We start from the raw sequence: 14,627 nt of genomic DNA on the forward strand, positions 1-14,627 counted from the left end.
TGGAAACATTTTTGTTTCTTAATATGTTAGCTATAGAGGTGAGCTAAACAGATTTCTTATATATTCATTAAAAATATGAATATTAAATAGTAATAAATAATATTTAATACTGTTGTTATTCAGTTATTATTTATAGTTCTTAAACGTTTTCATTTTTACCCTTGGTAAGAAAAGAATCAAAGAATTTTAGTAGGTAGTCCATCTACATCTCTTCACATAAGATGAAGAATATGTAATTCTAAAATTGTTTGCCTATGGTCAAATAGAGGAATTGCATAGAAAATTGGTAATAGCCAGCCTGACAAGTTCAATTCACATGCATTATCTTCTCAACTGTACTTGACTCTCTGCAACTTTTTAAAATGTTATTGTATGTATGGCCTAAACTGAAGTCACCAGTAATTCTTGGTCATACAGTGATGTATTTATTTACCATGTAGTCAATCAAACCTCTCATTTCTTAATTTATGAGGTTATAGAATTAAATACAATTGGATTAAATTTCATTAGTTATTTACTATATCATTAAACATTGTAGTTATATTCCATTATGTTAGTGAGCTATGGAGCACCCTCACAACTACATTAGCATCTTTCTTAGATGGCTGTGACTTAAAGATGGTTAATTATACTTAGCCAGATTATAAAAAAAGTTGACTTACAATTCTTGCTTGTCTGTAATTCCTATGCTTGTGTTAAATCCATGGTAGTTTTCTGGTTTACAGCAGCACCTAGTTTGAGGGATATACATGCAGTGTAGAGAATTCTGAGACTTGATGTTCAGCACCTGAATTAAATATCTTTTCTGTGATTGTTTTTTTCTTGGATTTAAACAGAGGAAATGCTTTAATGCAAGAAGAAACAAAATAGAGACTTATGACAATTCCACAGAAATTTAGGAGGTTACAGAGTTTCCTACCCATGAGCAGTGTCTCACGGACAGGTGGTTTTTGGTAGAGAAATCATACTTTTGTGGCGAGGGGGCAAATGTGTAATTGGAATTGTATGTACTACACTGCAGTTATTAGCCAAACTAATTGTTTGGCTTTTTGAGATGCATAAGAAATAAAAATAAGAGTTGGGTTGTTTTGGGGTGGTGTTTTTGGTTTGGTTTGGGGGCTTTAGGGGTTTGGGTTGTTTTGGGTTTTTTTTGTCAAACCTGCTGACAGTTTTTTGGAACAGTAATTAGAAAAGAAAAGCTTAGATGCATTTAACTTCTAGAATTTTAAGTTAAAAAAATCTGCCACTGTGTTGTACTCTAACAAAGGAATTATGTACAAGAAAGACTTATCTTAATAAATACTAGTTCTTATTTTGCAAAATTTGCAAAACTTGGGCTTTTTTTCTTCTCAGCCAACTGGTATTTACTAATTGGAAGAAAAGCATAAGGCCACTAGGTGTCATTGTGTACTGAGTATGTGGAATGAAATCACTTTGGCAAAAAATTCTAGTAACTTCCTTAGATAACATACAGGAGCACCTTATTCTCAAGTTTTTTAGCTGCTTACAGGTCTGATTTATAATGCTTGCCTAGAAATCCTGCCCTTTGTTGACTTCTGTGACTGTCCTTTCTGGTTCTCCAGCAGTCTTGTTAATCACCCCTCCTTCTGTATGTTCTTGAGAAGCTCTTCCTCATCGGTACTTTTGTAGAGAGTTGGCTGTCAGCTTAAGCTCAACAAGCAGCCAACAATGACAACTAAATTCTTAACTATATTTTCATTCTGTGGATATAGACTTAGGCTTTTTTTACATACATAGCTTGGATACTGGAATATAAATCTTGTTTTATTTTTTATCAGTAAAATAAACAGTCCTTGTCATTGTCTCAGTTCAATCTTTCCTAAGTCTTACTGTAAAAAAAAAAAAAAAAAAAAAACCACAAAAAAACCCACAACAAAACAACCGCTCCCCAATTATTGTTACTATTCAGCTTAATAATTTCAAGTTAATGCTGTATATAAAGGAAAATTAAATGAAGAAAGCCTGATACTTAAAGAATGTTTTTTTCCAACAAGGAAGTCTTAGTTGTATGAATTACAAGTCCAGTACATCCATCAGACATCATTTTGTGGACCTTCTGTTACCTAAAGAGAACCCTTCAGGGACTTCAATCCTGATTAAGCTGCCTTAAGACTATTGGGTGCTACATGACCTAGAGGGCATGCTTTATTTTCTTCTTCTTTTTTTAGGTTGGGGAAATACATTTTGAATCTTTAGAGAAATGAAGAAATGTTTAGACCTGAATGTTGGCTTCAGAAGAGATGGTGGTTTTTCATGCACATCACCACCATGCACTCCTTGGAGGAAATTTCTATTCATTTTGATCTTTGTTTTCCCAAATATATTGCTACTCTGAATAGTCAGTTTTGATTACTGCATTATTTTGTTCTTTTTTTTAATAATGCTAGAATATGGTCACATACCTGCATTTCAAAGATGTTTGTATTTTTTCAGAATACTAACTCCTTCCCCCAGAAAAAAAAAAAAAAATAAGAAAAGAAACCATCAAACTTTTCTTTTCCAAGGGGGAAGTTGAACAAATCGCATTGATGAAACCGAAAGGCCAGACTGAACATGATGAAGGCATGCTTGAATATTTAGAAGACTTAATAGGATCGGCACGACTAAAAGATCCTATCCAAACTCTGTGTCGCAGAGTAGAGATTTTAAATGAACAGAGAGGACAAAAGGTGAGTCTCAAAGTTTTGTCTGAATTCTAAATGAAAAAATACAAGCTTGCAGTGTTTCATTATTGGATTTTTTTAGAAAAAAAATAACATAAAACTTGGTTAAAATCTGGCACTCCTCTATAAGAGAAATACAGAGAAATTTTGAGTTACGTTTATTGCATCTGCTTTTTCTCTCAGTTATAAAAGAAGTGGGCAGTCAACATCAGTTGTCCTTCTTTAAACACTTAGAATGCTGTTGGCTTTTGATTCTCAAAGGTTTGAATGCTTGAGTTGTAACACAGGATTTTACCTGCTGAACTCTCTTTGATCATATCTGCATGCATTAAATGGTTCTCAGCCTGAATAGAGAAATAGATTATTGTTATCTGAATACATCCAGATAGGGCTTTCTATCTGCCTGACTCCTATTGCTAAATAGCAAATAGGAGAAGTAGCAGGGAAACCTTTGGTATGCTAAGAAAAGGAGAAAGGGAGGTAGAGCACTGATGAGGTTATGTGCACACAGCTGTGTGAGGCAGCATAATAATACAGAACATTAGTTGTGGCTTGAGCTATGTAGATCTATTGCAGAACTTGCTTTCATAACATTTTGTTTATGCATTGAGTTCTAAAAGTGCTAAATAATATCAAAGTTCTTTTTACTTGATGTGTCCTTGGTAAATCCTAGTATGTTGCAGACTGTTTTTTAAAGTCTGGGAAAGAAAACAAAAGATGTGTACTTGCAGGAATTAACTTTAAAGGGGCTAGTTGAAAGGTTGAAATATAGAAAATAACATACACAGTCTATAGGTAACTCCTCTTTATTTCTCAGCTATGTTTTCCTTGATTTGCCTGAGCTGTTCCTAGCATCTGTAGGATCCCTTTTTAGTTTTAAATTACTGTTTGAATTGCCCTAAAAGTAGTCTCTGCTGTGGAAATGGCGATCTGTTATTTCAGAAAGCTTGCAGTGCTGAATTGCCTTGCAGAGTTAATTGTTGAAGACCATCTCTCTAGAGGACATGTGTGCTACAAAGGGTCTGGGGTTTTTCTCCTCATGATTTATTCTTCTCTAGTACTAGCAGTAAAGTCAGCTCTGACTTTGTCTTGTCTAGTTAAATAGAGTTAAGATGGTGGAAAAAGAAAAGGATGCCTTGGAAGCTGACAGGAATAAAGCCATTGAATTTCTTTCTTTGGAAAACAAAATGTTTAAAGAAAAGAATCGTATCTGTCAATACTATATGTAAGTACTTCTCTAAAGTTTTGATTTGGCTTTAATGTGGTAGTGGTGGTGTTTTAACTCTGCTTCCATATCTCTAATTAGAAATACTTTGCATTTCTTAACATCCGTATCAGTCCTTCAAAATTAGTTGAATAGCATTTGGAAAATAGAGACCATTTTCATAAAAATCTTAAAAAAAAAAACCAAAAAAAAACCCCAAAAAACCCTGCTTGCCAGCTTTTTACAAAGTAAAGTAGTCCAGCAAATTAATCTCGTATAGCTTTATACTGAAATTGAGAAAGTAGATCACTTAAAGACTATTTTTCATCTGAAGTGTCTAAGTTGTTAGATTTCCTTGCTGTTTTGTACTAAATTGGCAAGGTTACTCAATAACGGATATTAGGATTTAATACTTTTCATAATCACTTTATTATACTTAAGATTGGAAATACATATTCATTATGAATGTTAGCTTTATGGAAAAAAGTGGAGTTTTCAGTTTGGTGGGTTGTTTTTTTTTCTTAGGTATGACCTAAAGAAACGAGTAAATGATATGGAAATGCAGAAAGAAAAAATTAATGAAGAAACAAAAGATGTTAATGAGAAGAGTAGTAAACTTGCAGATGAAATGGAAACAAAGAATAAAGCTTTAAAGGAACTCGAAAAGTAAGTACTTTAAGTATAGACTTGTAAACCACAGTACTCTTAGCTTACATGTTCTGCATATGTGGTGTTGGAGTTAGCAGGATTTTCAGAAAAGGCTGTGGTAGTTGTATTGCAGGGTTGGGGGGGGAACACCTGGGAAGGCAGAAATATACAGTAGTTGCATGTGAAGATGATCGCAGGGAGCATAGCTGGGTTTTTCAGTAGTTCTTCCACCAAAAACGTAGATTATCTGATGAGCAGAGTCACTTATGGTGTTTCTAAACATTCCCTGGCATGGATTAAATGATCTTTTGCACAAAAATAATTTAAAAAAAATTCTCATTGGTTTGATTTGGTTCTGCAGGTTGCTTTTCTTGGAGAAATCTGGGTAATACTCACAATTACAGTAAGAAAAGGTCTGATTTTTGGTGGATTTTAAAGAACATGCGTACTTTTTTTTTTTTTTAGTTGACTACAACAAATAATTGGGAGATTGTTTCAGGTTTTTAGATAGACAACCATAACGCTTAGGTATGTGGATGTTAGGTGTTTTTCTCTGGTTTCCTTATGAATCTTTTAGGCATAAATTGTGTTTCCCTAAAATTGATTTGTCTGGGTGCTGATCTCCTATCCAACTGCAATATTAACCTCATCTTCGAAGATCATAGTAAGTTATTTGTGAGAGATGCGAATTATACATTCTATTAAAGAAAAAAACCAAAATTTCTGAAAGCGTGTTTAATATTTTTTGTTAGTTGATCTTTTTCTTGTGAAACATCACTTCCCTGGGGAAAATACTGTGAATATAGTTAAGTATTGGATGTTGTTTTTCACAAAAACTGAGTAGTATTGGTTTAAACACTATATGCTTACTTATTAAGCCAAGCTCTACTGACATTATTTTTATAGGGTATGTAATAGATGATTGTTTCTTTTTTCCCCTATCAGGAAACTGAATAAAATTAACAAGTTCATAGAGGAAAGTAAAGAAAAATTTACTGAGTTGGATTTGCAGGATGTTAAAGTAAGGGAAAATCTAAAACATGCCAAAAGCAAAGCTAAAAAACTGGAGAAGCAACTTCAAAAGGACAAAGAAAAGGTAGTGTGAACTGCAGCTTGATTTACTTAAAGTGTAGTTGGTTGCTCTAGATGAGAACATCTTTGTGCAAAGGATGCCAAGTGTACTTTGTGCCACAAAGAAGATGGAAAAATATGTTGGTTTTATTTTTTAAATCTGTTATGTCATTTAGATGAGCTAGGGATTTTGTTTGCAAATAACTTACTGAAGTAATACATTATTCTCCCTTAAACTATTGCTCATTGCACATCTTTACTATGGGAGACCATGGCCGGCAGAACCAGACTGTTTTCTGTCTGAAGGCAAAGTCAAAAGCTTTACTGTTGCTTCTCAGCTCTGTTGGGGAGATCTCATGGCTTGAAAAGCATCTTTTTATCATGTTTGTGGAGATTACAAACATGTGCGTGTTCTTGCAGTTACTACCTTTTTAAACACTTTTTTTGTCTGTTTCCCTAGTTAATTTAATGGATATATTTTACCAAGTTGGTTGTTGCCAGCTGTTACAGATCGTAAATCACTCTCTGCATTGAGAGTGGCCTTCTGAAAGTAGGTATTTAAGAGTTAAGCTTCATTGTGATTCAAAGGCTTGAGTTCTTCTGTGTAAAGCTATGTTCTTTTACTGCTGTGGCTTGCTTCCCTCTGGATGGGCTCTAGAACTGAACAAGCCTTGCAAATAAAATCCAAGCCTCCTGCTAGAGCCACGGTGTGTCTTGCCCTACAAAAACACGAGAGCTTCATTAGGGCTTAAGCTTCCTTTGACTTCCATGTAGCACTTGAAAGGCAGGGTTTAAAAATAAGGCAAAACTATTCTGTTTCAGTGGGAGAGGCAGTTAAAAGTCTTTTCCTTGCGTAGGTAGAAGAATTGAAAAATGTACCTTCCGATAGTGAAAAAGCTATCAGCAAAGCAACATCTGAGAGAGAGCTTCTTGAAAAGACAAAAGAGAAGGAAGAAGAAAAACTCAAGCAGGTTATGGATAGCCTTAAGGAAGAAACACAAGGACTTCAGGAGGAAAAAGAGGTTTGAACTGTTTTGACTTAAGTACACTTATTGTATTAACTGACGTATAGCTTTGACACTTATGAATGAAACAATCACAAGATAGTTGTAAAATGCTATTTTATATGATAAATACACAGTTTCATGTGTTACTTCAGTGGAGCCTAACTGGGAAATTCATTCTGAATTTATAATCAGAGCTAAATAATTTTCATTAAGTTGGCTGCTTTTTATAGTGATCATGTGTCATCAAGCATATAATTAATATGTGTATTAAATAATTTTACACTTCCATTACTTGAACACACTTTAATTTTCTCCCATTGAAATTTTTAAGCCAATATGTTGCTTAAATAAACAGATTTTGAAATGGTATGTTGTGAGCTTTTCGCACAGCTGTAATCTGTCTTTGAATTAATAGACAACTACTGTAACACTTGGTTATTGTTGATGTTAGCTGTTCAACCACTAAACACCTGGCAGCTGGAAATTTATCCCGTAAATTTGGGGGATTATTTTCTGTACTTGAAAGCATGGTTTCTCCATTTGAGTTACAAAAATGATACAAAGCTTGTATGGAAATGTTCCATAATAATTCTCTGATGTTCTTCATAATTATGAAAAATGTCTTACTTAATTTCCATACAGAATATGTTATTAAATTAAGAAATACTTATTCTTCTAGATAACATAATTGTTTTCTGCTGACAGGAGAGGTAGTAAAAGAATATGCCCGTTTCTTCTTTTTCTTTCATACAGTGCGATTGCTGTGATAAATCCCGCAGTTGTCTGTTTTCAGCTGTAACATTGTCCATTTTTGCAGAACAAAGAGAAAGAGCTTATGGAGTTTAGTAAAGCAGTGAATGAAGCACGTTCGAAGATGGATGTAGCCCAGTCAGAGCTTGATATCTATCTCAGCCGTCATAATACTGCTGTGTCTCAGTTAAATCAGGCAAAGGAGGCTCTGATGACTACTTCAGAAACTCTTAAGGAAAGGAAAGCTGCTATCAAAGATATACATATAAAATTACCCCAAGCTGAACAGGAATTGAAGGAGGTGAGACTTGACTTCCATATAGAAGTTCTTTGAGTTACAACACTATGTTACAACACACAAACCGAAGTTCCACTCTTGTTTTTATCAATAATTGTGGTGAAAATAAACAAAAAACTGTCTCCAATAAAATGACATTCAAAAACTATATTCTAATACTCAGTTAACTGGTGAAGTAAGTATTTTATTTCAAACTTACTTTGGGTTAAGCAAATGTTAACATTAAGCACTGAAATTAAATCCTACATATCCCTGCAAGGGAAACAGTTTAAATATCATAATGAGACATGTTAAAATAAATAAGTGGCTATGTTTCTGAGCCTTCTTTGAACTTCCTTTGCTCTTCTCATTCCCCAGAGAAAAAAAAATGCCACTACCTTGTCCTAAGCCTGATTCGTGAATTCATATGCTGTTGTATTTTTATCAAAGTGTACTAAATAATAGCTGAAGTGTATCCACATACCAGCCATTCTTCTGATAAATCTTTGCTACTTCTGCTTTTTGGTGGCTGGTTTCATTGCCTATGCAATCATGAAACTAAGATTCCCTGGATACAGTGGTTTTTGTGAGGCTAAGATAATGTCTGTCTTTTAACCGTTAGAAAGAGAATGAGCTTGAGAAGCTGGGAAGAGAAGAATCAGGTGCTAAGAATCTTGTTCGAAAACTGCGTCAAAAAGTAGAAGAAGCCAAAAGTTCTTTAGCACTAAGTCGCAGTCGAGGAAAAGTGCTTGAGGCTCTGCTTCAGCAGAAGAAATCTGGAAATATTCGTGGAGTATATGGAAGACTGGTAAATTTTAAAAGGCTATTCTACTTTTAGTCTTAAACTTTATAGGAACAGTATGGTGTTTCTGTAATTGAGTGAAAGATAGCAGTCCTCAGTTCTCTGGTGCTTTGAATTTGGACAACAGAGTTGCAAATCCTGTGGACTTGCCATAAATTAAAAAAAGATGATTGTTGAGGTTCCACTACTCAGCACTAAGTAAAGGCAATGGCTATGAGAAAGCTTTGTATTTTTGGTAGGCTGATCTTTAAGCTAAATCATGTTGCTGCAGTCTATATGGGAATATGCTCAAGCCAGGAATACTACCAATGTCTTGTAAACCTGTCCATGCTTTGGTCCTGCCTGTGCTTCTGTGTTGAGCTATGACTGACAGCTGTAGTGATTCTGATTCCTTTGAATGTTAGGAACATCTGTGCTGGAGAAGTATTGTGGAGTAGTGCTTTTTACCTTCTGGTGCCACAGAAGGTAGAATCAATTGTTAACCACACGCTTGGCAGAACTGCCATGGAACTTAAAAAAACATCTTACAGCTTGTATGTAATTTAATGTGGAACTGTACGTGCTTTTTTTTTGCTTCAAAATTTATAAAATTTGGTGATCTCTTTGCTGTTTGTTTCCTCTCGTTTTACTTGCATACCTGTCAAATCAAAAAGAGCAATGTTGGTGTTTCAGAGAAGACCAAGGAAAGCTATGTCATAGCAAAATGTTGAGTGCTATCAGTTCTTTCCAAGCAGTGTTGATCTAAAGTTCTGAAAATTTGCAGCTGAGGTAGAGTTCTTCATTCTTTTTGGTTTTTTTTACCAGCACTGAACAATACACATGTATCATTGTAGATGTAGAAGTGCTATTTTTGTATTCTGCAATTTTCTCTTTTTTCCCTCCACCTGCTCGTCCAAGGAGAAGTATCTCTGCTTCTGAAAAATCAGTTTGTTTAGTATATGTATATTTAAAAAATGTGTGTATAGATTTATAAAAAAGATAAAGTTCAAACAGCAGCAGACCACTGCCTAGTACAGCTGGCATGTATTTTGTCTCATGCTCTGTTAGCACTTGCCACAGGGAGGAGTGTGAGGTTAATCTGTTCTTGTGTAACTCAGTTGGCTGTGCATGCTGTTTTTACCTGTAGATACACAATAATTTTTCAAAGATTATGAATACCCCTGTATCCATTTTTCAGATCAGTACAGGACGGCACGCAGAACTGTATGACTTGCCGGGTCCTACCCAGCTGACCAACGGTAGAACCATACACAGAACGCATTAAATAATTTTGTTAGGCCAGACTCCCTCACTAAAATGCTGGGATATAAAATTTAACATTTGTCTACAGAAAATGTATCAATGCTACTGTGTTGCTCTACCAGAAGCACCACTTTAGAAGCTCTGAGTATATGAATTTCTACTATGGCAACAAGTACATTAGAAATACATAAATAGCAGTGTGCTGGAGAAGACAGGTGTGGTATTATTTTACAAGTTCTAATTAAGGTTTAAGTTCTTTCACAGAAAATTCTTTTATAATTTGTTTTCATCTCATTTCACTTTGTGTAAATTTCTTGTCATTTATTTCGTAATACCAAGACAAAACATTGATGCCAAACTAATTGGTGTACTTCTGCCTCCCCCTGACCCTCAATTATTAGGGAGACCTGGGAGCTATCAGTGAAAAGTATGATGTTGCTATTTCATCCTCTTGTGGTGCTTTAGACAACATTGTTGTCGATACAATTGATACTGCACAGGCATGTGTGAATTTCTTAAAGGCAAGAGGAATTGGAGTTGCCACATTTATAGCCCTGGACAAAGTAAGTACTAGTACTTCAGCAAAACAAATTGTTGATTTACCCTAATGTGCACAGTATTAATACTGTATATAATGTATTAATATGCATGTGTATAAATAAGTATTATATATTAATATGTTACACTGTGTATGTATTAATACTGGTAAAGCTAAAATATAAACCATTTGAATAGGCTGTTGGTACCTTAGAATATTCTACTAGCAAATGATAACGTTTACTTACAGAGAATTACAAAGCTTTTTAGATACCTGTATGTGTACAACAGATGTTTGGTGTGTCTTTTATGTTTTTATAGTTAGATTTTTTTTTTTTTTTTTTTTGCAAATTAGAAAACTTAATAATGCAAGTAATCTAGTAACTATAAACTACGAAAACCATGAAAGAGAACAATGAGTTATCAGTGAGTTTTTAATTATACTGGAAGTAGAGTTCCCCAAGGAAGGAAACTTTACTGTTAATTGCACTATGATTAATAATGTTAATTGCTTTAAAGCCTTAACATACCTTAAAATAATGAAATGACCTCATAATTTATTCTAAGGAATCTCTCATTCATTTATTTACTTTTTTGATGTAGATGGCTGTATGGGAAAAAAAAATGCAAAAAATCCCAACTCCTGAAAATGTTCCTCGATTGTTTGATCTGGTGGAAGTAGAAGACGAGAAGGTTCGCCTGGCTTTTTACTTTGCATTACGTGATACTCTAGTAGCTAATAACTTGGAAGAAGCTACCAGAATAGCATTCCGAAAAGAGAAAAGATGGAGAGTGGTAACGCTGCAAGGACAAATTATTGAACAGTCAGGTATTTAAGTGCAAACTTGCAGTTATATTTTAAGCGCTTTATAGATGATATCTAAGCACAATAAGCTCACTAACTTCTTTCCATCTTTTTTACTTTAGGAACAATGACTGGTGGGGGGGGTAGAGTAATGAAGGGCAGGATGGGTTCCTCCGTCATAATGGATGTTTCAGAAGAAGAGGTTAGTACATAATCTTAATTAAAAGTGGAATTTTGTGAAGTTCTTTGTTTTGGTAGTTCATACACATGTGCTACATCCTTTTAAATTGGCATGAGTAGTTAACAGTCTGTGATGCAAGATACATTAATGATTTGAAGTTCACAAGGTTAGCATAAGTTATATTGCTCTTAAGCACATATGTTCACAGCCCAGCTATCATATGCCTATTATTTAATTTTTAGTCTCATAGTGCTTCCTTTGATAGCTTGGATAAACTGATTGAAGGTAGGGATGAGAACATGGAAGTTGCTGATCATAAGGAACCACTGAGCTGCAGAGCAGTACACACAAACCTCACCAGCAAGAAAAGACAAGTTTGGTCCTTCATTTACGTCCTTGTAAGCTTTGTCAGGGAGTGGCAGAGCTTTCCTTCCAGTTTGTATTTCAAGAATGTTTTGGAATATCAAGATACAGCTTGCTTTTTCCTTCTGAATTCTTTTAGGTTTTAGTCTGTAGCTTTATTTAGTGTGGATGTAGCCTGTGTCCTTTTTGGCTAGTGTCTGCTGATGAACTTTAAGTGCGATCAAACATCAAAGTGTTGATACCTCTTCAAGAAGACAAGCTCCCCTGTGTAACTCCTGATGTCAGTCCTCTTGCTACAGGAGAACGAACTTTTGCTCTTTAGGAATGAGAGCTATAATCCAACACAAGGGTTGAATATTTGCTTACCACTAAGGACACAGGAACAGTAGTTAGTATTTTTTAGGTGAAAATACTTTCAAATTGGAGAATTTCAAAATCAAACTCAACTTTAAGGTTCTCTCATTTCTCTGCTGGAGGAGATAACCATGTCACCGCCTTTGCTGTCATTGCTGATGTTTCTTCACTTTTTGGTTTTATCTCTGAGAGGTTAAAATATATATCTATTCTTCTCTCATCTGTCTTCTGTATTTTCACCTTCACTCAGCTTGGAAAATAGGATTGCATTGGCCAAGAAAAGATAAAATTCTGCAAACCCTGGAGAGTTTGACATACAACTCTTTTTTTCTTTTTTTTTCTTCTTTTTTTCTTCTGTCTAGCCTAGTCAGATAATGCTGTACTTGTAGAGCACTAATGAACCAACCTCATGGACAAAGGGTTATTGCCCTAGCCTTGTAAAGGGTCATTAAATATATAAGACAGCTCATATTTCGATCTTGCTAATTAACAGACTTTGCTATTTCCTGTCTTCACGCTTTAGATTTATTCACTGGTCTCTCCAAGAGAGAGGCTTATCTGCTGTTTTCTGTTTGGCCTGTGAGAGGTACTGTGGCACTCAATAATGATCAATAGCTGTAACTTAATTTCTCCATTTTCAAGAGTTTTGTATCTGTCTAGCATAGTGGACAACTCCAGGTAGACCAAGTATATTCATATCTTTGCCTATTAGTTCTCTATATGTAAAAACAGAAAATGGGCCGAGATCTGAATTGTATCCTTATTCCTTCTGCTCTTTAAGGTGAATTGCAAGACTTGGTCACTTGACCGGTTACTATTTGCAAAAGCTTGTTTTCCTCACACCAGATTACCACAGAAACCAACAAGCATCAAATCTTAACTATAGAAGAAATTGCTTCTAGCTTCTGCTTGTGTGGGTTTGGGGTTCTGCCGTCACTATTCCAGCTTAAGCCTTTCAAGCTTAATCTAGTTTTATTTCCTTAAAGCAATTCTCCATTACGAGCTATTTTGACAGGTATTCTTCAGCTTGCTTTTTCTTATGCTTGCTTCTCTCTTGTTTTCCACTGCTGTAATTGATCTCCTCAGCAGTCAGCCTCCATATTCTGTCCAGCTACGACAAATTTTCAAGTTTTTACTGCACTTCCCTCTTGTGATTTAAGAGATCATAGATTGTCGAGCACATGAATGAGATGTTGCTTTGTTTTATAGTGGTGACACTAGGCAAATGATCATATCGTATTTTTATGTAGGTCAATAAAATGGAATCTCAGCTGCAGAAGGATTCTAAAAGAGCAGTACAGTATGAAGAAGAGAAATCACAACTTGAAGAAGCCATAAGAAATCTGTGCCAAGATATTCAGAAAATGAGAAATACTTTAGAAAAGTATACAGCAAGTATCCAGGTGAACAAGTTTATTATTGAGGCAATATCTGGCTTCTCCGTCAATGTGCAGGGGGATAACTTCTCAGTCTCAGCTTAACATAGTCCTTGTTAGTGTCAAGGATCTTTTTAAAGTACAGGATTCTAACACAGTTCTGGTTTTTGTAGAGTTTATCTGAACAAGAAATTCATCTAAAAACCCAAGTTAAGGAACTTGAAGCTAATGTAATTGCTGCTGCTCCGGACAAAAACAAACAGAAGGAACTGGAAAAAATCCTTAATAGTTACAAAAAAGGTACATTTTGTGGAGAGGGGATTATAGATAAAAATTGTAGCATGTTCTTTTACTAAGAAAAGAATGAATGGCTATGGCTTTGTTCTTTCAGATTACCAGTGCAGTACCATATCTTGGTTTGGAACCTCTTTTCCCCTAAGTGGGGGATAAAAGGTGCTTCCAGAGATTAGAGAGTGAAACCCCTTTTTTTTACAATTGCTCAAGTTCATGTTTCAGTCAAAATAAACATCAATTTTAGTATTTATTTGGTTAGATTTTTATGGCTGTATTACATACAGATTCATAGGGAAACTTAGTTTAATTAGGGGTAAGAATTGTTAATGTGGAGGTAATGATATTAAAGTTCAGTAAAGGCTTTTGCCATGCTCCAACTGGACTATTACATGAGTCTATAAAATGAATACCCTGTATTCTGTTGTGGGCACACTGTACCCCATTCTTTTTGTGAAAGATGTTTACTCTGAGAACTTGAATTTGTTTCCCTGAAGAAATTGGTAGCTTAGTAAAGTAAACCTTGACTGCTTCTTTGTATTTCTTGCTCAGGGAATGATAGGAGCACAGTGAAACATATTTCCCTTCCCCCACAATTCTGCTTTCATAGCATTTTAGGGAAGAGAATATGTACTACTATGGATTTCCTCTATGCTTCTTTTGAATAGAGTACGAATGCTTTACTTCCTCAATCACGCTAAGGTTTGATGTTATAAATATTCTTCTCTAACATTTGTACCAAATAATGGAGAGACACAAACCTGTGTTCTCCTGGAGAGATGACTGCCTTCTACCTTTCAAGTCTCTGCTTTACCCCTTCTGTCCCCAAAAGGAAATTATAGATCTGTAGCAAACTTAGTGTGGGATTTTATTTGTTTGTTTTGCCCTTAGAATACTAAGGTGCTATGTTGTTTAATTTTTGAAAGCTGTTCAACTTAAGATGGTTTTGTTGAGTTTTGAGTATAATTTAAATAAGGAAACTTATCTCCCTTAAAGGTAGAGTAGGCTATCTTATTATTCAGCACGTGTAGTAAC

General features: G+C 35.0%; 1 protein-coding gene across 3 annotated transcripts in view; it reads left to right on the forward strand.

Annotated features, from left to right (window-relative positions):
- The window catches only part of SMC4 (structural maintenance of chromosomes 4), a 39,917-nt gene that overhangs the window by 17,245 nt on the left and 8,045 nt on the right, over window positions 1-14,627 (forward strand). For all 3 annotated transcript variants that reach the window (XM_075031315.1, XM_075031314.1, XM_075031316.1), the window contains exons 6-17: window positions 2,526-2,690; window positions 3,782-3,909; window positions 4,414-4,554; window positions 5,482-5,632; window positions 6,465-6,629; window positions 7,432-7,665; window positions 8,264-8,449; window positions 10,087-10,248; window positions 10,826-11,051; window positions 11,150-11,229; window positions 13,176-13,328; window positions 13,475-13,601. In XM_075031315.1, the coding sequence (XP_074887416.1) occupies window positions 2,526-2,690; window positions 3,782-3,909; window positions 4,414-4,554; window positions 5,482-5,632; window positions 6,465-6,629; window positions 7,432-7,665; window positions 8,264-8,449; window positions 10,087-10,248; window positions 10,826-11,051; window positions 11,150-11,229; window positions 13,176-13,328; window positions 13,475-13,601 (1,918 nt within the window). The remainder of the gene's footprint in view (window positions 1-2,525; window positions 2,691-3,781; window positions 3,910-4,413; window positions 4,555-5,481; window positions 5,633-6,464; window positions 6,630-7,431; window positions 7,666-8,263; window positions 8,450-10,086; window positions 10,249-10,825; window positions 11,052-11,149; window positions 11,230-13,175; window positions 13,329-13,474; window positions 13,602-14,627) is intronic.

Source organism: Buteo buteo, chromosome 7 (assembly GCF_964188355.1).
Source record: "Buteo buteo chromosome 7, bButBut1.hap1.1, whole genome shotgun sequence".
NCBI classification, from domain to species: Eukaryota; Metazoa; Chordata; class Aves; order Accipitriformes; family Accipitridae; genus Buteo; species Buteo buteo.